At 40.3% G+C, this 24692-nt stretch overlaps 1 protein-coding gene across 5 annotated transcripts in view; it reads left to right on the forward strand.

Moving 5' to 3' along the window:
* Nucleotides 1-24692, forward strand: part of utrn (utrophin) — a 231614-nt gene that overhangs the window by 82370 nt on the left and 124552 nt on the right. For 4 of the 5 annotated variants that reach the window (XM_056270677.1, XM_056270680.1, XM_056270678.1 and 1 more), the window contains exons 51-52: nt 273-427; nt 1499-1688. In XM_056270677.1, the coding sequence (XP_056126652.1) occupies nt 273-427; nt 1499-1688 (345 nt within the window). Of the gene's footprint in view, nt 1-272; nt 428-1498; nt 1689-7684; nt 7921-24692 lie in introns of those variants that run through there. The other variant, XM_056270681.1, reaches the window with a different exon arrangement.

Here is a 24692-nt window from a genome sequence, read left to right on the forward strand (position 1 = left end):
GGGGCTGCTAGAGCCATAATTTCATTGGCTTATTGTATGGTATTCATATATTATTCAAATGTGTTGTACATGAGTAGATAGTGTTTGCCTTAGGTTAGAAATACTTAGTAACTTAGTTGAGAACGATCTTCTGCAGTCATGTGATGTTGTGTGTCCACAGCCACAGACACACAGCATCTGCACGTCTACAGGGACTCCACTTGCTTTGGGATAGTTGTGCTTTTGTGCTGGTTGGACTGTAGTTGTCCTCATTGATTTCCTTCTGTTGTCAGGCGTTCCTGCAGGAGCTGGGTCGAGGACAGGAGAGTGTGACGTCCTTTAATGAGCTGTCCAATCAGCTTCTGCGGGAATATGCAGCTGATGACACGCGCAAGGTCAAAGAGCTCATGGACAAACTCAACAACGCTTGGAACGGCGTCAATAACAGGTACACACACACACACTGTTTACACGCAGATTCGCTCTTTTCCTTAATCTCCGGGACCCGGGGGGGAGAGATTAGATTAGATGAGAGGAAGTGAATCATACACACACACTCTCTGAAACGATGTGTCATAAGCATACACGTCATCTGACGCATACACACATATCACACTCAGCACAGCACAGACTCTTCTGGACTTAGACATGATGTTATTATTACTGCTGCGTTTATTGTTGTGGTAATTATTACTTCCATAATAATATGGTAATGAATAACTTTGTTATTATGGAGTATCACAAATAATGAGGTACTATACTACCATAATAATTATGCTATCTGCGGTTATATGTGCCACCATAAGTATTTATTACAGCAGTATCTGTGATATGATAATAACAATAGCACAATATTATGTGATAATAATAATTTCTACTACTAGTTTAACTTTGCTCTCACGAATATTGCAGATATTCAATAATACATATTATGTAATTATAATTAATATTATATGTAATTATGCATTTTGTAAATATTACGTCAATAAAAACTATCGTGATAATATTCTTGTAATAAAAATACTTCCATAATTATGCTTTTGCAAATATTGTGACAATGAATGCCATTAAATACCCCCATCATAATATTGTGATATTAAATACTACGTTAATTATGCTTTGATATGATCAAATAAATACTAATACATTTTAATTGAATAAAATTGCTCTTTTAAATATCACATTCATTATTTTTTTTACAAATATTGTGGAAACGATACTCCCATAATAATATAGTGGTATTGAACACTATAATAATTAGAGCGATGCATGCATAAGAATACTACTGTAATCATATAGGGATATTAAACATTATCATAATTACACTCTCACAGCAATAAATGCTACTATTATAATATGGATGAAAAAAAAAAATCCTGTAGTTATGCTTTCATGAGTACTACCACCACTATAATAATAACTGCACAAACGTTAATTAAATATGAGTGTGTTAATAAGTATATGTAATGTAGTTAAGTGTACAGCGCTGATGTTAGCGCGCTCGGTGTGCTGTTCTCAGGGCGTCCGACCGCCAGGCCGCTCTGGATTCGGAGCTCAGGAGCCTGCAGGCGTCCCTCCGTGAACTTGAGTCCTTCCTGAAGTGGCTCCAGGAGGCGGAGACTACGGTCAATGTGTTAGCAGGCTCCGCCCAGAGGGAGGGGCTTTCACAGGACTCCGCCCACATCAAGGAGCTGAAGGCTCAGCTAGAGGTAAGAGCTGCCGTTTTCACATGTACACGCTTATATTCCTTTAAAAAAACGGATAGTTACGGTCCTTGATTCTGATTGGTTGAGCCGCGTTCGAAGCCGTTGTAAATTACTCAACAAACACAAACCTGTGACCGCATTACATCAGTGTTACTGGGCAACTGCCTTTTGTAATGCTTTGTTGCTGCATGTGTTGCTTAGCAACCTCTTTGGAACTACATTGCTTGGCGGAGGAATACATGTGTTATAACGTTATATGTTTTGTTGCTGGTGTTTGTTTTATGAATAAAATAAATATTAAAATGAATATTTTAATGAAGTAATTGTTTTATAAAAGCAATAAGCCCCTTGAAGCCGTGTTTTACAGTGAATTTAGAAACAACGCCCCTTAGCTGCTCTAAACTCACTGTAAATCAGGGCTTCGCAGGGTTTATCGCTTTATTATATCCATGTGGGACTAGAGACAACTTTGAAACTTGTTCTGGATAAGAACCGCCCACTTTAACAGGAAGAGACATGTAACATGACCAACCACAATTTTAGGGCTGGTAAACAATGGCTATTCAAGTCACTCACTCAAAGCCGGCCAATCAGATTTGAGCTTGTGATTTTCAGTTAGAACATGCCAGTTGTTTTTTTATATTTCTGTGAAGTGTGTGATACGGTCGTGTGTTGACTCCGGGCGGGCCATGGGCGTATACCGTCTGTGATGTAGAGGAATCTGGGACACACACGCACTAAAGTGTGTGTGAACGATATTCAATTATCTCCCTGTCAGTCCTCATTAGTTTCCACGTCAGCCACAGCGCAGCGAGCGCGTAATCAAGGTATAGATCACTTCAGCTGAGAAAGAGTGTGTGTCTTCCTTTTCTTCTCCCTCCTCCGACGGTTCTTTGCCGAGTCTGTGATAGTCCTGTGAGATTCGTGGATCACAGTTTGATCTCTTTATCTGCCGTCGACTCGAATCACGACTGTGCGGAGGATATCTCAGCCGCTCTCACTGCCTACTAAGATTCAGATTCACACACACTACACATGCACTACATCCACTAAAGTACAACATCCACTTGTGTGTCGTTTTATTAAGCGGGTCATCCCGACTCTTGAGTTGTGAAATGTGGAAGTCGCAGCAAAAGCATCGAGTCACCTTTTGTTGTCGTGTTGCTCGGCAACAAGTGAGATGTTTTGCACCCTTGAAGGCCACTCGAGGACTTGGCACACTTCGTAGGGTCAGTTCAAACTGAAGTGAGCAGCTGATTTCTTCCTGAAGGCCGTTAGTGAAGTTTTCAGACAAGTGTCACTTCAGTGCCGAGTCCTCAATTCATTCTGAAACAGGAATTCATTTGATCAGAAGATTTTACCTAGGCCTAGAAAGCCTAACGTTTCTGTAATACACACATTTCTACGGTCTCGAAATGATCAACACTTGTTGTACACAAGGTCTACTTCAGACCTTCTGTCGTCTGATTTATAGTTTAGACTGTTTTAACATGTGAAATGCCTACTAGTATAATTGTAAAAAAACATCCTCCTTTAGCTTGTGGTTCATGTGACCAGTTTTTTCTGTTTTTTAAGAAGTAAATGTAAGCATAACTTTATATTGTTAGCGCTATTTCAAGATTATTGCTTACCGCACCGAAGCAACTTGAAGCTAAGCATTTAACTGCTCGACAATGGCGAACTTGTTTATTTCAATGAAATTAATGTACTATGTTTTAGTTAGATAATGTTTTTTTTATTTCATATTTTGTATGTTTTGGGGATTTTATGGTACTAAATTATATTTATGGAATAGTTATGATCCATTTATTACCTGTTAATCACTTTTTGAGCATAGACCTGAAAATATCATTTCCAACTTAAACTGTCATAAATCTTGAATGCTTTTGAGCACAGACTCAAGTTTGGTCTTTTTTTAACGACAACACTTATTATACATGATTATTACAAGTTTAAGTTTATTATTATTATGAAAAATGCATAAAATACTATTTTAAATTTCAAATGAAATATGTATGTTCCAAAACATGTTCTGCTCTAAAACTGTAAGAAAATCAAAGCCATTAATCTAAACAAGCTATTTTCCTAAAAATTAGCTTTCAGCTTTTGAAAAATTAGCTTTTTTTATTATTATTTTGTCTGTGTGCAGTACCAAACGTCTCCACTAGATGAAATGAGAAATTCGCTATTTTTTTACTTACAAGTGGATACATTTTTGGATTACAAGTGTGACTATTTTTTTGTCCATGATCCCCCCCCCCCCACACACACACACATTTTGTTCACATAGCAAGTGCCAAAACCTTTACCAGTTTCGTACCTTTCCGATGAAGAAAAAACAAAACAAATAAAATAATAAAATGTTTAATAATAATTTATTGTATTAATAATAAAAAACTAAATTGCATTTTGTGACTTGATGTGTTTTTCCTTCTCAAGTATAAGCTCCACATTCTCACTCTGTCATACTTTATGAGCCATCAAAGCCTGATGTTTTATATATAACACTCAATTACAGCAAACTTTTTTTATTTGAGAATTTTTTTCTGAAGGTTTAATGAACTGTTGCATTTAAAAATATAATAGATTATTATTTTACAAATACAGAAATACAATTTTTTGCAATTAAGTTTTTTTTTGCCACAACAATTGTCACATATTAAAATCTTAAATTAATTTTGCTGCTGCTTTTGTCTGGACAATATACAGTGGCATTCAGTTGCTTGACATTTTTTATTAAACATGGGTTTCTTTTATCATGTCACTGTTAGCGCATGGCATTATTAAAGCTAAAGCTGTGGGTGTGATTCCCAGGAGACACACTTTCTGATAAACTATCTTGATTTGATTTTTGTTCAGCTTCTTTCGTTCTCATCTGTCTTCCTCTTAGACATTGTCAGTTTCATTGTACTTACCAATCATGTACCTTTTTGTCAACGTTCGTGTTTTTCAAGGACAGGTTTATTTCCTTAGAAGCACACTTGTTTTAATTGACGCAGTTGATGTTATGAAATCGTTTAATCTCGACTGATGTCTGTGTTTGTTTGACGTCAGTGACATTGACATTAGAAAGAGACTTACTCATGTCACAATCACTTCTCAACGGCCAATAGGGATGCTCGATATCAGAAACAAAATCTTTTGTTTTCCGACAATACATATTTTGATATGAAAACAATTTCACCGAATGATTTGAAAAGCTCTATTTGGAAAGAATTAATCACACTAGATGTGGCGTGATTTTGTGTGGGAGTGAATCTGCGCAGAAAATACTAAACAAATAGATAAATACAGTTGAATAAAGATACAAATGAAATAAACAGTGCTTTATATTTTTCAGGTAAGTCTAACAGTATTCAGGTACAGAAAATCAAATGTAAAATAACACTGCATAGTCTTCACGGTATAAATTACACACAATCAATCTTTGTTTAAGCTACAAAAGTGATTTTCTCTTGATGAACATTAATGACGGGTATATTAGGCTGCTGTCACTTTAAGACTGAACGCACTGATCCAATAAAATGATACACATCTATTTATGTTCTCCATTGACGTAAGCAACTGTTCACGACGAGACTCACAGAGACACGCATTTAGACGTCATTTTCCATGTATAGGCCTATGCAAAAGCATCTTTTTCGCTTATTTCCCTTTGCTTTTGATTAGAGATGACATTAGACACATTGTTAAACCTTGTGGAAACTTTGCCTAAGGGCTGACTTCACCAAGAATAAGTTCTGCCCGGGGATAGTGTCATTTAATGTCAGCATCATCGAGAAAATGGCAATTACTCATATAATGCCCTAAAAATGTGCACGTTATTCCGTTCACACCATGAGCTCATGGTTGGTGTTGTTGTTCGGGGCGATTTGTTTCCCCCCATCCATCTTTGTCACTGTGCAACTGAATCGCGCTCCAATCACACCGACTCGCTCAGTGTTTAGTGTGACGAGACAGACAGACTTATCAAACTCACATCAGGAGACAGAGAGAGGTTTGAGACGCTAGAAGAGTGAGTATGTTTACCAAGAGATTGTCAAGTTTTTAACCTCTTGAATGTGAACTTCTATACATGTTGTGATGGATTTCTGTGCGAGTGAAACAGGGTGGTTTGATCCTTCAGGATTTGATTAGATGGTGAACAATGGTTGTGATATACCTTATTGGAGGCATGTGGTTGAACATGGAGATTTGTGATATTAGATCACAAGTTCATTATTTAAAGGGCTAGTTCTAGCCTGGTTAAAACCAGAGCATTCTCAGTTGTATCTGAGTTATGGTCTGGCAAAGCGTCATAGACAAATCATTTCCAGAGGGGCGTCACCAACGGACGTCGCGGATAGACCTAAACCCAATCAGAGCGATGAAGGAGATGACGTATGCAGAGCGGCGGAGACACATCTCCGAGTGTTGTTCTTTGCTCGGTTTTTAACTAAAAGGAAACGTTCAAATCGCTTAAAACAGACGCGATAGCTGATTCGAACGAGTGATGTTCGACGGCGGCATCCATCTTTGTAATGTAGGCTACAAAATCTGCTTCAAAATCCCAGCGCTGTCGTCATCGTGTAAAGCCCGCCCCAACGTTTCTGATTGGTGCCTCGATTTCGGCGGATTGGAAATGGGTTTGAATGAGCTCTTTGCCAGACTAACTTTCAGAGCAAATCTAAATTTGCCCGAAGTTGTCTGGGTTTTCCCAGGCTAGGCTAGTTCACCCATAAATGAAAATTTCCGTGGTATACTCAACCTTATTTTGTGTCAGATCTGTATGACTTTCTTTGTGCTGTGGAATACAAGAAAAAGATATTTTGAAGACTCTGCTGGTTGCTCTTTTCCATACAGTTACAATGATTGCATTCAAGCTAAAAAAAAGGACATAAACGCTCCATAAAAGCATTATAATAGTGGTCCATATGACATAGTGTGAGGGACAGATTAAAATTAAGTTGCTGTTTACTGAAAATGTGAAACTGAATCCTCCCTCCAGCTTTTAATCTGTACAACCGGATTAATGACTCAGTTCAGATCAGCTTTGTAAGATGGGTCAAATGATTTCTTAAATGACTTGCACAAATCGGACATCACTTCCCTCGTGTATGAGGGCAACGGTAGATTTAAAGATTATATAGAGTAATAGAAACTGCACTGTGAAAATATCCGGTTAAATTTATGGGGGTAAAAAATAAAACCTGCACACGTGGTTTTCAGAAATTCACTGTACGACTATGTTGTTAGTGTTTTAAGTATTATAAGATCATATAATTGTGCTTTGTAAATTTGTGCCTTCTAAAATTGACCAGTTTAAGTGATATAATGTTAATATACAAATATACAATCCAAATCAGTAACGATATCGCATGGCTAATAATAATATTATAACATTTTGTTCCCTTTAGAAGCTTTACCTTGAAATTTTAAGAGCTAGATTTCAAATTTTGTGTTCTAGGAAAGGTTTGGAAAGGTTTCATACAGGTTTGGGACCGACATACGACAGAACAAGTGTGTATTTTGGGTGAGGTATTCCTTTAAGAAAGTAAATGAGGTCAGTATTGATTTCATGTTGGCTTCGTGATCGCTTGTCGTCATGGGTCATCAGAAGGATACAACGAGATAATAATAGCGCCTTCACAGAGCGAAAGAGTAAGTGATTTCCACTCTAATTCATTACTGTTCTCGTCATGTCTCGCTCATTTCTCTGACGTGTCTCACTGCTCCATTTCTCCGTCTCTCAGGAGATGTGCTCTCCTTCAGTAAAGTGTGTCACCCTCGCTCATTCCCTTTATGAATCTATACACCGTGTCACTCGCTCTCGTTCTTTTGGTGCTGAGAGAGACACTCCAGCTCTTGAACGCTCTCCAGAGTTTCGTTGTATCAATCCTTCCCCCTCTCTCTCTCTCTCTCTCTCTCTCTCTCTCCCTCCCTCGTTTATTCTCTTTTTGTGTGGTTGTGTGTTAATCCTGTTTTTTTGCTGGAGAGGAGAGCGCAGACTGACTCCTGACGCGCGCGCGGGACATGTTGTCAGGGCTCGGCTGGTGGCGGGGGATCTGTGAGCGTGCGTGAGCATGTGTGTGTGTGTGTGGCGGTGAGGATGCGTGCTCTCAGACGCTGGCAGTCGTGCGCAGGCAGAGTTAAGATGATGGCTGTAGTTCGGACGTCTCTGCAGAAAGTGGTGGTCTTCTTACACCGGCTCCAGAGAATGGCGATATCCTCACCGCGTTACCAGAAACTGTGCAAGGTCAGTGGCGTCCACACACACTCGCCGACGCGCTCTCGTCCGTTTCCGTGGTAGTTTGCGCTAGTTGGACTTAGTTTGGTGTATCTTGTGTTACTCTGAGATCTGTTGAAGTTCAGTTTCTTGGATATCTTCTCATGCTGCTTTTTTTGTTTGTTGTTATACCAGTTTTTTTGTTGAATGAAATGTGAAATCCTTTGTAATATTTTTTGTGCAGCTGTTTCTTCTTCATATTTCGACAATGTCTTGTTCTAGTGCATTTATAATAGTGTCAATTTGTAATCTGTAATGTCAAGTTCTGTTCGTTATACCAAAAGACAGCATTTATAACTCGTATAAACCACATCAGACCAATATGAACATTTGAAAGACATTTATTTAATATTGTTTGAGGAATTCGGATGTGATATTTTAGAGTAGCATTGAAGAGTTCGATGCAGTCCGTGATGTAGTTTCCAGTTGTTTGTCACAAACCAGAAAACGCATCCAAACCACGTTAGAGTGAAAGGAACATTAAAGAAAAAACAATAATTTGATGTTTTTGACATATGTGATCGATGTTAAAGGATTCCTGTTAGTAATATCCTATATGAGTGATGTTATGTTTATCTGCTGTCAGTGTGAGCTGTCAGTAATTATCCTTTGACCGTGTGTGTGTGTGTGTGTGTGTGTGAGGTAGAGATTAGAGATAGCAACAGCTGTTCTGATATTCAGTGTTTAGCTGAAATCCTCACAGGATTTACACACACAAACACACACGGCACTGCTGAAAGATGGAGAGCTTTTCAAACAATAGCGAGCTCTTCTTCCCCCCCCCCCCCCCCCCCCCCAGTAGTGCACTTTATAATGTTATGCATGATTTATTGCATTATAAATAAATGCGATTTAGTTCGTGAGCTTTTAAATTAACCCAGCTTTTGCAGTTACTGTATCTCTAAAACCTCTGTATGTAAAATAGCCTCTTTGTGATTGGTTAATCAATATGGGCTAACATAGTTCACGCTGTCATTCATCAGAGCTGGACCAGTTGCTAAATGCTGAATACATATTTACGCAAAGTGTGTGTGAGTGGTCAATACGGTGAAGATTTCTGAACTAGCTGCTAATGAGGTACGATGCTATAAAGTGTGAAATTTAAGTTTTGACCTAACCAGACTTGACCGCAACAAACATTTTCTGTGTGGGTTCATATTTCAGTTTTATTTAGCCTCAACCACAGTGAAATATCATTGGTTAAAAATCCCACTCCACATGAGTGTATATCAAACATGTTCTGACTGATGTTCTGATGTCGTGCTGCGTTTTCACTTCCACTGTGGACAGTTAAATGGCTTTGAGCGCTGGAGTCTTCTCGTCGTGTCTGGTTCGGACAGTGTGTGTGTTCAGTAAATGGTCTGGGTGTACTGGGGACAGAGTTTTGATTTATGAATGTTGGAATATGTCACACACTACATCCAACTCACTTATTTCAAAAGCAAATTCTGTTTCCGTGATGAAGCCCCTTGAAATCAATCAGACTCAATAGCCAGTTTTGAGAGTAAAAGTATTAGAAAAAAAACATAGACGTGAATTTAATAGGGGAAAAAAATAAGTGAAATTAGATTAAATGCCACATTATATGCTATATTTAGCAGACGCATTTATCCAAAGTGATATACGGTACTTTTATAACTGGAACATCCTCACTGAAGTCGCCTGAGGTGAAGTCTCTCGATAAAGGGACGGTTGACAACATTTACGTATCCCACGATTTGTTTAGTTTTCAGTCAGATTTGAAAATGATTTTCAGTTTTTTCATCAATAGCATTTTGGCACAGTCTACAACAATTCTGTACAACGACATTCTCCGATGGAAATGCAGTTATACGAATCTCGTACCCGGGACGGCTCTGCGGCTTTCCTTCTGTGTAAATCAGAGCGACCTTAAACTCTGTGTTTGTCAGTCAGCGTGTGTCTTGTTTCCGGTGGTTTTGAGCATGTATCTTAGTACAGGATGCAAAACATGGTTGTTATTTTTCTTAAAGATTTTGCTAAATCAATATTACTGAGCCTTTTTAGTCCGTGGCTATTAAACTTCTGAAAACGTATTCCACGTTTCCACAGGCTATATACCACTTCAGATGTGTTGCCCATGCTGTTTCTGCGGTGTTGCACATTGTTGTTATGTTTTGCCCTGTGTATGATTTTTCAATAAACGTAATTTTTTAGTAATTAACTTATCAGCTCATGAGTCCCATATGTGAAATCCGTCAGACGAAACCCACACACTCACAAGCATCAACTCTACCTTGAGGAACATAAGTTACTCCTCGCTCGATTAAGCAGCCCTAGGCCAGATGGAGGCGGTGCGGTGATCGTTTAAGCGTCCCGGGGCGGCACTGCTGGCTCTGCACCCTTGGGAAGGCATCAGTCATTCTGCGCTCCATTACTCTCTCCTGGGAGGAATCCATCTTTCGGAGATCATTTGAGCCTCCGAAGACCTGCTGTCTCGCAGCTCCTCCGTATGTGTGAGTGTGATGAATTAGTCCCGCTCTAAATGAGCCTCAAAGTTTGTGTGAGTCTAGCAATTCCACATCTGGCTCCAAAAATGTCATTACGAAATACATTCATGGTTTTCTTCCAGTTTCCTGGGGACCAATCTGTTATTGAGTGGCATCCAGGTCCCATTATTTCGACTCTAAATTAACTTTATATGAATCACAGCTTCATGTTTAATGTTATTCAACTAATTGTAGCTCAATTTTAACTCGTCCCTCAATGTGTGAGAGCATTTACCCTAATATAATGCAAGTCTAACAGACAAGCGTTCAGAAATATTAGGCTTTTTTGTTTAAGTACTTGACTCAATTTGTCAGTGAAAATTGTCAGTGGTTTTCTAATGCCCGGTACACACTGTATGAAGATGAGCAATGTCTGTGGTCGTGTCTTCTAAACGGTGGACTAAGTCGCACAGCGAGAGAAGTCCTGTCTAGCCAATAAAAATGCAACATGAAATGGCGTATTGATCAATGCAACATGGCGCTAAAACTTTAAACTCCTTTCCTCAAGCTCCATTTGCAAAATTAGCATCCCAAGTTGGCCTCTTTTCCCAAAGCACGACCGCGTCCATATTCTCCTCAAATAAAAATAGCATAAAAATCACAACTGCCAAAGTGCGATTCATCTTGCTCTATTTGTTCGCCGCTAGCACATGCTAATGACGCTTTATTCTTCTACACTAACTTGCGTCGTATCCTACGACTCAATATGTGTCATCATCGTACAGTTGTACCCAAGTTTATTAGATCCGTGCTGTTCAGTGGGATCTGTAATGATCTTATAGGATTGCTGAAATCGTCTATAGCAGCCATAAGGCGGATGAACTGATGTAAATCATCCTGTTGTCGTGGAACTTGGTGGATGAACCAATGTAAATGGTGGGGATGCAACGGTACACAAAAGGATTATTCGGAACGTACCTCGGTTTTGAAGTCACAGTTTGGTATGATTTAAGTGCGGCAGTACCGCCGTTTACGGTGCTGTTGCAAATGGAGGACATTTTCTGAAGCGCTTCCACTTTTGGGAAGCAAAATGGATACTTGTAAATGTATATTTTAGTAAGACTTATTGAGCTACCATTTTATTGCGCTCCGTCAGTTTGAGGCGCATGCATGTCTGCGGAGTTTAAGAGTGACTCGCTTGCTGTCAGGACGAGCCTTTATGCAAAATGGAAATACTCGATACGGATATAGCCTAACTGTAAGATTTGCAGCAAGTTATGCTGAGGAAAGCAGGTCTGAAATGCTTTAAATAACATGTATCTGACAGGAGGGCGAGCCGCTATAAACTGTAGGTTTATGAGCTGGTTTGAAGCACTTAATATAATGCATGTCTCATGTTTTGAACAGCTTGGATCCGGCAGCAGCTCACTAGTTTTTCAGATGCATTTGCAACATCAAAGTATATTGATATAAACAGTATTGTCCCATCCTTGGGGAAACTCGAACTTCACATTACGCTCCGCACATCACAGAAGTTCGGCACGTGCGGTGGGTAAAACAACACTGCATTCGTTCGGTACACGCGTGCAGAACCGGAAGACTCGTACTGAAAATGTGTCCATTACACCCCTAGTAAATGGTCATTCTGAAGTGGGACTACATTCTTAGGTGGATGAATCCTTGATTGATACACACGGAGGGAGTAGTAAAACATTGTACCTGTGGTCGTCTAGAGTAGCTAGGTTGTCTGTGACAGCTGAGCACTTTAGTTTTTATCTTATACATATGGTAGTGTAAAATCTGAGGGTTTGAAACCATACAGTTACACTTTATTTAAGTTGACAGTTACGTTGTACTTACTCTGAGTAATATTAATTAACTACATGTGCTTACTGTAGAGTTACGGTTAGGGATTGGGTTAGGGTTTGTTATCATGCATAATAAGTAAGTACATGTAGTAACGTGTAACTACGTCACCTTAAAATAAAGTGTTACCAACCAAACAGCTTGAAAATCATGTTTAAAAGCCTGGAGTTGGCGTGAAACATGACTGTACAGTGGAGTTGTGTTTCCTCCAATGAGGGCGGAGGAGGCTCAGAGCTCAGGCTTACTCCTGTGTGTGTGCTGCTTCAGAGGTTTTAAGATAATGGTGCATTAGCAGTCTGTCATGTTGCACACATACACACGCCAGCAAACACACACCAGCGAGGTTCTGCCTCTTTCACACTAACTCATCTTTCCCTCTCTCCAGTGCGCACACACCGCGAGTCACGGCGGCTCCTCCCCTCACTTAAAGCACTTTGTGCTGATGTCCATTACTGAGAGCTTGAGTGGACGTGCTATATTTCTGTGTGTGTGTGTGTCAGAGAGAGAGAGAGAGAGAGAGAGAGAGAGAGAGAAAGAGATATATTTTAGATTAGACCGTGTGCCAAAATGAGATCAAGATTAATCTGCATTTATGACTCAGAACATCAAAATTTGCCACATTTTAGGAAAGAGACGTCTGTGCGCGCATGCATAAATCCATTCTGACATTGGGTGATATATTGTCTGTCCTTGGACAAAGATGTCTGGAAACTGGTTGGTTGTACGGCTGCTCTCCTCTATACCTTCCTTCTTATCCTCTCCTCTTTCTTGTTTCACCTGTTCTTCCACCTCGTCTCGTTTCTCTTCTCTTCTTTCCCCACTTCTCTTACCTCTCCTCTTCTTATATCCTCAATGTCTCTCCTCTTCTCCCACTCCCCCTCGTCTCACTTAATCTCATTCCTCCTGTAGTTTACTTCCTGATTCTCCTCTCCTTTCTACTGTCTCCTCTTGTCTTTGTCTTTTCTCATTTTCTCTTCTCTCCTTTTCCTGGTCTCATCTCTCCCCTCATTTCAATCTCTCATTGTCTCTTCGGTCCTCCTCTCCTTCACCCCCCTCCCCCCTTGTCTTTTCGTTTTTCGTGTCCTCTTCTCCCCCTTGTCTTTCCTCTCTGCTCTTGTTCGGTCTGGTGAACATGTTGACAGCAATCACTTCTTATTGTTGTTGTTTAATTTCTCCGTCACTCCATCTTTGAGTGCAATTCTGACTGCTCCTGATCAATAAAGGCCTGTCAGAGACGTCTTCATATACATACAGTCTGCCCGCCAGCGCCACTGATCGATATGTCCCATTCTTGCGAACAAAGGCTCCGATTTCAATTCATCTTTCAGTTTCTTGCAGTGCAATCCCTCGCTCTGGGGTGGTAGTCGAGGCATGACAAAGGAACGATAGCTTTCCTCATCGCACTCATTTGTTTCTGAGCTCTGTCCATCTAGACAGCAACTCTTTCATCATCCTGACGGTCTGTTCATGGGTCATGTCTCATGTTTGCTTTTTTCCATCTGTCTCGTCTCTTCTGTAGTCTTCTGTTTTTGTTATTTTTCTCCTCTTGTCTTGCTTCACACCCCTTCCTTTCCTTTCCCTCGTCCACTCTCGCCTCTTTGTCTTTTCTCCCGTGTGGGATTAATTCAGCCTCAGTTCCACACATCTTCCTTCTGTGTGTAGACTGATTGCTTTTACACATTGAAAGACAAAGAGCTCTTCAGGCTTCCATCATTAAGTACTGATGCCATTTCAAATGTGTGAGTTTCTGCCTTTTTAATGTTCACGCCCACATCCATTTATCTGTGTCTCTTTATTTTCGTCAGCCAGTGCATTTCAGGTATTGCTGTAGCACTTTCTTAACGGTCTGAAATAAAATGGATAACCCCCCTCCCCTCCCCTCATCGAGAGTAAAATGCCTGTGGATAAATATAGATGCGGTGTTCTCTCGGGCACAGAACCAGGACTAAAGTCACTAAAGACAGATAAATATCCTTTGCTGGACCTGCTAAATAATTCATGTACGAGAAAGAGCAATGAACGATGTGCAAAACAAAAGAGTTCACAGCACATATAGAAAGGGTTTCCTGGCAGGTACGGTTTGAGATTGCTGCTCTGAGTGTTGTATAGATCAGACCCTCTAAACCTCAAACACGTGTCGGTTCTGTTGGGAATTAACGTTCAGACTACTTAACAGATAGGACCAGAGATGGGATTGACCTCGCTGTTCTGTCAGTAATTTTCTCTTTAGAAACGATCAGATATTGATCAGATATCGACCAAAGTCTTTCTGCACAAGGCTTTTGCACACCTTTACTCACAATTAGCATGTTGGTGCTGATGTTTCACACACACTAATATAACGGCCATCGGCCAAGTTGTCGTTGGTTTGCACTGGAAAGCCTCACAAAGTTCTGAGATTAAAAGCTTTATTAAAAACCAATTAACTCTGTGACTCTTGTCAATGTATGCGAGAGTGAGACAGCAGAATATGTGTGGGCTTAGACTAAATCTACCTCTGCTGACACCTCTGTTCCCTTAATTGTATACATAAAGTTTGAATTATATAATCATAATCAAGTCTTGTTTATTTCAGTGGGTTTTATGATGTATGCATCAAGAGTACATGATCCTCCATAACGCCTACACCCAGACACTAGTTTCCAGGGTGTTTCCCCTGTCTTTGGCCCAAGGCGCTGGGATAGGCATCCCTGTTGACCCTACATAGGACAAGTGGTTTGGAACTAACTAATAAACCAACATGAAAGGGTGAGACCATTGTACCAGTCACATTAGGGGCTTTTCCACCGGAGGAACCTTTTCATAGTTCCTAGAACCAATGGCGGAAGTACCCGCTTTTTGGCGTGTTCGCACCACATGAACTGGGAACTATTTTAGTTCTGTGAACTCCTTTTGGAGGAACTAATTTAGCTCCTACTTCAGAGTCGGGTCTAAACCAGTACAACAGGATCTACCCGTGACGTTAGTGTTCGCTGATTGGCCGAACGCATGCAAAACATCAGCACCCGCCATTTTGAAAAAAGCGCGTGCACACACAGATTATAGTCACTATATTTACTCCATGAACTTACTCTATGAACATGGAAAACAGTGATAGATGGACCTCTCAACCTTTACACTGAGGAGAAAATCCAACACAACTCTAAGGGGACCAAGAGAAACATGATTATGTATTTCTGCTCTGCTAGCGACATTGGGGATCAACCACATGGCAAAAGCTAATACTTTTTTCATATACTGTCTACTTTCTTTGTATTACAGTTCTATCTATTTTATTAGACAGAACTGTTAGATCGTAAACCAATAAAGATGGAGAATGTGAGCGCTGTGAGCTCAGGCTTTGGTTCTTGGCGCCATCAAAATAAGTCACAACAACAAGCATGGCTTATGTCACTTCAGAGTTCATACAGGCGACCAGGAAAAAGGCCCTTGGGGAACTAAAAACTTTTTTTATAAAACGGATAGTTATGGTCCTTGATTCTGATTGGTTGAGCCGCGTTCGAAGCCGTTGTAAATTACTCAACAAACACAAACCTGTGACCGCATTACATCAGTGTTACTGGGCAACTGCCGTTTGTGATGCTTTGTTGCTGCATGTGTTGCTTAGCAACCTCTTTGGAACTACATTGCTTGGCGGAGGAATAAATGTGTTATAACGTTGTATTTTTTGTTGCTGGTGTTTATTTTATGAATAAAATAATTTTTAAAATGAATATTTTTATGGAGTAACCGTTTTATAAAAGCAATACGCCCCCCGAAGCTGTGTTTTACAGTGAATTTAGAACAGCTAAGGGGGTTTTAGGCACTCCTCTCCACCTCAAGGCCCCTTAGCTGTTCTAAATTCACTGTAAAACACGGCTTTGCGGGGCTTATTGCTTTAATGTGTTTTGGCCATTTGTTTACACTACAACAGCGTTTTGGCTGCCTGAAAATGCAAACTTTTGAAAACGGGTTTCAAAGTGCAAGTCTCTGTTTGAGCAACAAAAACACAAATCTCTGAAGACGATGACGTCATGCACATGCGTATTACGTGTTCAGTCTATAGTGTTTCATCGCCATCTTATTGCCTGGCAGCAGAATACAGCGTTTTGGTCGTTTACGTTGGTCCGTGTGAATGGGGATTATTTTGACAATTGGTTCGTTTGTACGCAGAAAACTCAAAGGAAAAACTTCTCCGTTTTAAAGGGCCCCTATCATGGATTTTTGAAAATGACTGTTCATGTAGTGTGTAATATAGCTGTAAGTGAATGAAAACATCCTGCAAAGTTTTATATCTGAAAGTGCACCGTATATAAAGTTATTGTCTTTCAAAAGTGAGAGTCGACTCTGAGTCAATGAAATTAATTGTTTTTCAAACGAGTCATTAGCCGTTTCGTAGTGACGTAGATACGAAACATTGGCATATTGGCCGCGCCCAGTCATTGCGCGCGCACTCGAAGGGGAACTTAAACCTCAAACGCAGCTGATTCCTGTACTGGACAGCATCATGTCGGGAAGACGGCGCTGTGCATAATGTGAAGGTAAAGCCAGGTATTTTTCACTCCCCAATAGGGGTGTAGCGGTTCACAAAATTCACGGTTCGGTTCGATACGATACACTTGTGTCACGGTTCGGTTCGGTACGATTCGGTACGTTTCCGATACAGCAAAAAGAAAGAAATGCCAGAGAAATTTCCTTGATTTAATCTTTTTAATTATATTTTTATTAAAACTAACATCATAAAGTATGATATTTTTTAACTTTGAGCAATGCTATACTTGACTTTTCTTAGGAGCTTATAAAACAAAACAGCTCCTTGGACAAAATTAAATGTAATATTGTAGTAGTTATAAACAAAGGTTTATTTTAGTTCAGATTAACATTTGAGGGCAGCAATTGTATTCATAATGTCAAAATAAAACCGACGTGATGTTACTTGAAAGCATTATAGCCTACTATTCCTGCCAAACTTCCATGGTTACAGTTAGTAGTGTTACTACAGTAAACCCATGGTGAATGTTGCTGATCTGTGGACACTGGATAGTTCATTCATGGCACAATGTTTCTTCCTGGTTTCCACGTCAGCGCTGTTTGATCCGTTAATAACGGAGAAATGCGAATGTTTCTCACTAGATCTTGCAGCGATGTTATTACTTCAGTGGCGAATTCAAATGCTTTCTTTACTGGATTTGGCTGTGTAGTAACAGTGCTGATGATTAAGATCGGCTCGCGCTGTATTTGTCCAAACTGATAAACGGTCCTTCAACCACACAATAACGAGTGGTTTCGTTCCGCTTACATTTGCCATTTGATGTTGGGCAATGTTGTGGTCACGCACATTATGAGCGCGCTTGCCACGCGTGACGCGCCTTCATTTGAAATAACGAAATTTTGGTCGGCAGGAAAAATGGTCCAACGAACCGTTCGGTTCAAAAATGCGTACCGAAAACCGAACCGAAAGCCTCGTACCGAACGGTTCAATACGAATACGTGTATCGTTACACCCCTACTCCCCAAGGATGAGCATGTGAAGAATCAGTGGTTAAAATTCATCTTTACCAAGATATCACAGCAGTATAATCCTAAACTATTGCTGTGTTCCCTTTATTTTATTGCAGGATTCACAAACCGCTTGCTCTTGAAATATGTTGTTAAAAATACTTAGTTTTGAGTTTTATATTGTGTAGGTCTCCTGCCTACTCACATTATCACTGCCTTACTGAAATACTTCTGCTGATCAGCTGTGGGCCACTATTATCGAGTCGTCCTTGCGATGGAGGTTGAATAACTAGTTCTTCTAATATTTCTTCATCGCACTCCCGCTCGCATTAATATGGTAAAATCGACGTCATTGTTCGTTACTGTGTTTAGTTTACGGTGATGGAAGCCTCAGGACACGCAGAGCTGTCGCATTATGCAGTCTATGGTGTTATGGCAATGGGCGTTTTTGTTCTCGCGCTGTACACGGTAGACCACTCACATCAGACTGAGCTGTCTGGCCAATCAGAGCAGATAAACTCGCGGAAAGGAGGGATTTAGAGAGATTGATTCATTTGACGAGCCGTTTGAGAATCATTGAAAATGTGATGATGTGCAAATGTATATTGTGAGGAAATTAAACAGTTGTTTTTTTTACATTTGATGCGTGTAAACATGTTGTAGGAGACTCTACAACAACATTAGGAAACTTTAAAATACCATGATAGGGGCACTTTAAGCAAATCATTGTCGTGTAAACGTAGCGCCAGTCTTCGGGGAACCTCCCTGGTGGCTAGTTCCTATAACTAAGTTACTGTAACTATCCGGTGGGAAAGCCTCTGAGACATTTCAAATGATACCAAACGCGTTTAGTGTTAGATTATCGAATACGAACAGCCTTACAATTGTAACTCGTTCTGTGATTGCACTAGTTCTGTTTATTCTGTCTCTGTTGTACGTCTCTTTCTGTAGTCCTTTCTTCTATTCATAATCTCCGTCTGCCTTTACTTCTGCCTCCTTCTTCTTCTACATCATTTACTTCTGAGTCTTTTTCCTGCAAATAAATGTCCCTCATTCCCACGCAACGTTTTTTTTTTTTTTTTTTTTTTTAGATTTGGTTGTTACAGTATTTTTTAATCTAAAGTGAGTTATCATTGTGAATAGAATTCAGTAAAGAGTCCCAAAGGTCTGAACTGTAGGCGCTTGTGTGTGTGTGTGTGTTGTGTATATATTTAGAAAGATATCAAGGGATGTTGAGATGGAGTCTAATCAAGAGTTCTGAGCATACTCTACTATGTTTCACACATGTGCATCATGGGAGTTTGCTGTCATAAACCCTTCTCATTTCGTCCCTTTTTTGAGACCGACTACAAATGACTAGAATACATCCTCTCTCCAGACATACACGAGCACACAGCATGCACACACTTTCATATCACTCTGAATAGACTGAGGAAATAAAATAGCTCAAAGATGTATTTTGAATTGTGATTTTTCTCTTGCAAAAACATTCCTACACACACTGCTTTCTTGGTACTGCCTTCCAGAAGCAATGAAGGTCTTGTGTGACAGGTACTCTATTTCTCTCAGTCTGTCTCTATTTTTTGGCCCTCCCTGTCACTCTCTCTCCCCTATTCTCACAATCATTAGGAAGACACTGTTATGCCCTGGAGTGTTGTCTGGTACTCTCTCCGATTCTCTCAATCTCAACGGTTTTAAACTTACTGGAAAACTTTTTTAATGACATTGGCAGTGTTTTGGAAGAGTGCAAACAGCCGGTTATAATAACGTTGCTTCCTCTGAAACACAAACGCACTCTCGCTCTGTATATAATCACTAAAAGCACTTGCATTCAGATAATCCATCCTGCTTATTCAGGGGGCAGTTCGATAGTGTTCAGCTCAAGGTTGAGAGGCAGACACAATCTACGATTAGATGTTGTTCGCCAGACAAGAACACACACACAAAAACATATGTATACCTCCAGCTCAGTTTGTGATTTTGACCCAGTATGTGCATAGGGGGGCGATCAAACTTAGCCAAAAGAGAGAGAATGCTCTATAACCTTAATGTAGCAGGACATTGTTTATGTTCAATTGGTTTCTATTTGGAAGCTCCACCTATAGGCTAGTGAAATATAATTGGTCTAAACAATTTCCATCATAACTGTACACTAAAGAGATATTATGCTCTTTTTTTTCTTTTTTCTTTTTACATTTTCAACTTTTAGTGTGTAATGTTGCTGTTTGAGCATGAAAAGTCTCTGCAAAGTTGCAAAGCACAAAGTCCCTCCAGCAGGAGTTATTCTCTATAACAGTAACACTGTTTATGAACTCCCTGAAACGCTTTGATTGTAGTTCTTCCAGGAACAAACACGTCACCATATTCCTCATTTATATAATTTCCGGCCCACGGCATACGCAGAATAGAGGCGGGGCTTGGTTGAGTTAGTTAGAAGTGTGTTGAAACTTACGGTTATGGTAAGGGGCGGGACATTTCCCAAAACACACTTGACCAATCACAACCCACTGATCCTTTTCAGAAGGAGGGGCTTCATAGGGACAGGAACTAAACAGAGCGATACTGACAGACTGGGAAGAGAGGAGCTGCTACAATGGAGAATATGGGAAACATAAGGTGTTTTTTGAACGTTCATTAATGATAAACTGATCTAGAGCCCACAAACAAAATCAAGACTTGTAAAAGGGCTTAATAGGTCATCTTTAAGCATCAAATGTAATCTGATAAAAATGCGATGCACATAATTTAGACTTTCAGATCCAATGTAGCTGAATGTAAAGGTATTGTTTTGTGGCCTATTTGTCTTTGCAATTCTGTTTTGTGACACTAATAGTGGAGAAATAACACTTAAGCTTTAAATTGATTGAGAATGCTTTTTAATGTTGTATGATGTTGTCTTTTCTGTTAAAACTTGAAAATACTAATTACACATATTGACTATTCAAATAATATTGGTTATTCGAGACCTCGCCTGTTAGTTTGTGATTAATTTTTCATGCAAGTTAAATGACTGTTCTACATTTCTGCTTGAGTCGAGCTGTGTCACATTCTGTTCTATTTAATTGTCCCAGGCTGATGATGCAACCGTTATATTCACATGACATCATGCTCAAAGCATTGTCATGGTAACCACTAGCTTTTTCTGACCTCATAAAGGAATCTCGTTAGGCTAACAAACTGGAATGTGGAATGTGATGTGATGGTGGCCCTTGCAGAACCACAACTCGTTAAAATATCACAGTGCAGATACTCATGACGCTAATTAGCTCACTCATAGCGGAATATTCCACCGATGTTAAAACAGACTTATTAAAATGGGTTTGATCAGATGAGGTCAAAGCAGGGCAAACTGAAGAGAGTTTAAAAACGAATGTTATGGAGGATGACTTTGGGAGAACTAGTGCTATTTTAGTTAAATGAGTTAAATTATTAAGATAAAATTAAAAATGTATATATATAATAAATGATCCAAAGACTATACTTTTTATTTCCATGGACAAACTAAATTAACTGTAGTAGTTGTTGTTTTTAATAGGATATGTTATGCCCTTTTACAAAGTTTGATTTTGTTTTTGGGCTCTACTAGATCAGGTTTTCATGCTTAAATGTTTTAAAACACATTATTTTCCCCATATTCTCCATTGTTACAGCTCCTCTCTTCCCAGTCTGTCAGTATCGCTCTGTTTAGTTCCTGTCTCCATGAAGCCCCTCCTTCTGGAAAGCTCAATGTGGTCTGATTGGTTTGCTGGATCAGTGTGTTGTGATTGATCAAGCACTATGAGTGTGTTAGGAAACAACACTCCTTACCACAACAGCCAGTTTCAACACACTACTAACTAACTCAACCAGGCCCCGCCGCTTTATTCTGCGTATGCCGTGGGCAGGAATCATTTAAATGAGGAATATTGTGATGTGTTCGTTCCCTGAAGAAAACTCAAGACTACAATGGAGGCGTTTCAGGGAGTTCAGGAACAGTGTTACTGAGAGAATAACTCCCTCTGGAGGGACTTTGTGCTTTACCTCAACTAGCTCAACTTCACCTCAACTAGCTCAACTTTACCTCAACTAGCTCAACTTCACCTCAATAAGCTCAACTTCACCTCAACTAGCTCAACTTCACCTCAACTAGCTCAACTTCACCTCAACTAGCTCAACTTCACCTCAACTAGCTCAACTTCACCTCAACTAGCTCAACTTCACCACAACTAGCTCAACTTCACCTCATCTAGCTCAACTGCACCTCAACTAGCTCAACTTTACCTCAACTAGCTCAACTTCACCTCAACTAGCTCAACTTTACCTCAACTAGCTCAACTTCACCTCAACTTCACCTCATCTAGCTCAACTTCACCTCATCTAGCTCAACTTTACCTCAGCTAGCTCAACTTCACCTCAGCTAGCTCAACTTCACCTCAACTAGCTCAACTTCACCTCAACTAGCTCAACTTTACCTCAACTAGCTCAACTTCACCTCAATAAGCTCAACTTCACCTCAACTAGCTCAACTTCACCTCAACTAGCTCAACTTCACCACAACTAGCTCAACTTCACCTCAACTAGCTCAACTTCACCTCAAATAGCTCAACTTCACCACAACTAGCTCAACTTCACCTCATCTAGCTCAACTGCACCTCAACTAGCTCAACTTTACCTCAACTAGCTCAACTTCACCTCAACTAGCTCAACTTCACCTCAACTAGCTCAACTTCACCTCAACTTCACCTCATCTAGCTCAACTTCACCTCATCTAGCTCAACTTCACCTCAGCTAGCTCAACTTCACCTCAGCTAGCTCAACTTCACCTCAACTAGCTCAACTTCACCTCAACTAGCTCAACTTCACCTCAACTTCACCTCATCTAGCTCAACTTCACCTCAACTAGCTCAACTTTACCTCAACTAGCTCAACTTCACCTCATCTAGCTCAACTTTACCTCAACTAGCTCAACTTCACCTCAACTAGCTCAACTTCACCTCATCTAGCTCAACTGCACCTCAACTAGCTCAACTTTACCTCAACTAGCTCAACTTCACCTCAACTAGCTCAACTTCACCTCAACTTCACCTCATCTAGCTCAACTTTACCTCAACTAGCTCAACTTTACCTCAACTAGCTCAACTTCACCTCAACTAGCTCAACTTCACCTCAACTAGCTCAACTTTACCTCAACTAGCTCAACTTCACCTCAACTAGCTCAACTTCACCTCAACTAGCTCAACTTCACCTCAACTTCACCTCATCTAGCTCAACTTTACCTCATCTAGCTCAACTTTACCTCAGCTAGCTCAACTTCACCTCAGCTAGCTCAACTTCACCTCAACTAGCTCAACTTCACCTCAATAAGCTCAACTTCACCTCAACTAGCTCAACTTCACCTCAACTAGCTCAACTTCACCTCAACTAGCTCAACTTCACCTCAACTTCACCTCATCTAGCTCAACTTCACCTCATCTAGCTCAACTTCACCTCAACTAGCTCAACTTCACCTCAACTAGCTCAACTTCACCTCAACTTCACCTCAGCTAGCTCAACTTCACCTCAGCTAGCTCAACTTCACCTCAACTAGCTCAACTTCACCTCAACTAGCTCAACTTCACCTCAACTAGCTCAACTTCACCTCAACTTCACCTCATCTAGCTCAACTTCACCTCAACTAGCTCAACTTTACCTCAACTAGCTCAACTTCACCTCATCTAGCTCAACTTTACCTCAACTAGCTCAACTTCACCTCAACTAGCTCAACTTCACCTCATCTAGCTCAACTGCACCTCAACTAGCTCAACTTTACCTCAACTAGCTCAACTTCACCTCAACTAGCTCAACTTCACCTCATCTAGCTCAACTTTACCTCAACTAGCTCAACTTTACCTCAACTAGCTCAACTTCACCTCAACTAGCTCAACTTCACCTCAACTAGCTCAACTTTACCTCAACTAGCTCAACTTCACCTCAACTAGCTCAACTTCACCTTAACTAGCTCAACTTCACCTCAACTTCACCTCATCTAGCTCAACTTCACCTCATCTAGCTCAACTTTACCTCAGCTAGCTCAACTTCACCTCAGCTAGCTCAACTTCACCTCAACTAGCTCAACTTCACCTCAATAAGCTCAACTTCACCTCAACTAGCTCAACTTCACCTCAACTAGCTCAACTTCACCACAACTAGCTCAACTTCACCTCAACTAGCTCAACTTCACCTCAACTAGCTCAACTTCACCTCATCTAGCTCAACTTCACCACAACTAGCTCAACTTCACCTCATCTAGCTCAACTTTACCTCAACTAGCTCAACTTCACCTCAACTAGCTCAACTTCACCTCATCTAGCTCAACTTTACCTCAACTAGCTCAACTTCACCTCAATAAGCTCAACTTCACCTCAACTAGCTCAACTTCACCTCAACTAGCTCAACTTCACCTCAACTAGCTCAACTTCACCTCATCTAGCTCAACTTCACCTCAACTAGCTCAACTTCACCTCAATAAGCTCAACTTCACCTCAACTAGCTCAACTTCACCTCAACTAGCTCAACTTCACCTCAATAAGCTCAACTTCACCTCATCTAGCTCAACTTTACCTCAACTAGCTCAACTTCACCTCAATAAGCTCAACTTCACCTCAACTAGCTCAACTTCACCTCAACTAGCTCAACTTCACCTCAACTAGCTCAACTTCACCACAACTAGCTCAACTTCACCTCAACTAGCTCAACTTACTTCACCTCAACTAGCTCAATCTGATTGAAATGGTTCTTGTTACAAATAATAATCAGCTAGATTTAATGTTTGGTATGTTCTACACAGCCAGAAAGAGTCCTTCTACTTTTTAGGAATAATACTATTTAACCATACAATACTGTCCAGGAAGTTTCTAATCACCCAGTATGGCATCATTGATGTGTAAATGTGGATGGTCGTGTGTATACGTTTATCTGATTTCAAAGGTCGCA

Source organism: Rhinichthys klamathensis, unplaced genomic scaffold, assembly GCF_029890125.1.
Source record: "Rhinichthys klamathensis goyatoka isolate OS25496 unplaced genomic scaffold, OSU_Roscu_1.1 h1tg000305l_1, whole genome shotgun sequence".
Lineage (NCBI taxonomy): Eukaryota > Metazoa > Chordata > Actinopteri > Cypriniformes > Leuciscidae > Rhinichthys > Rhinichthys klamathensis.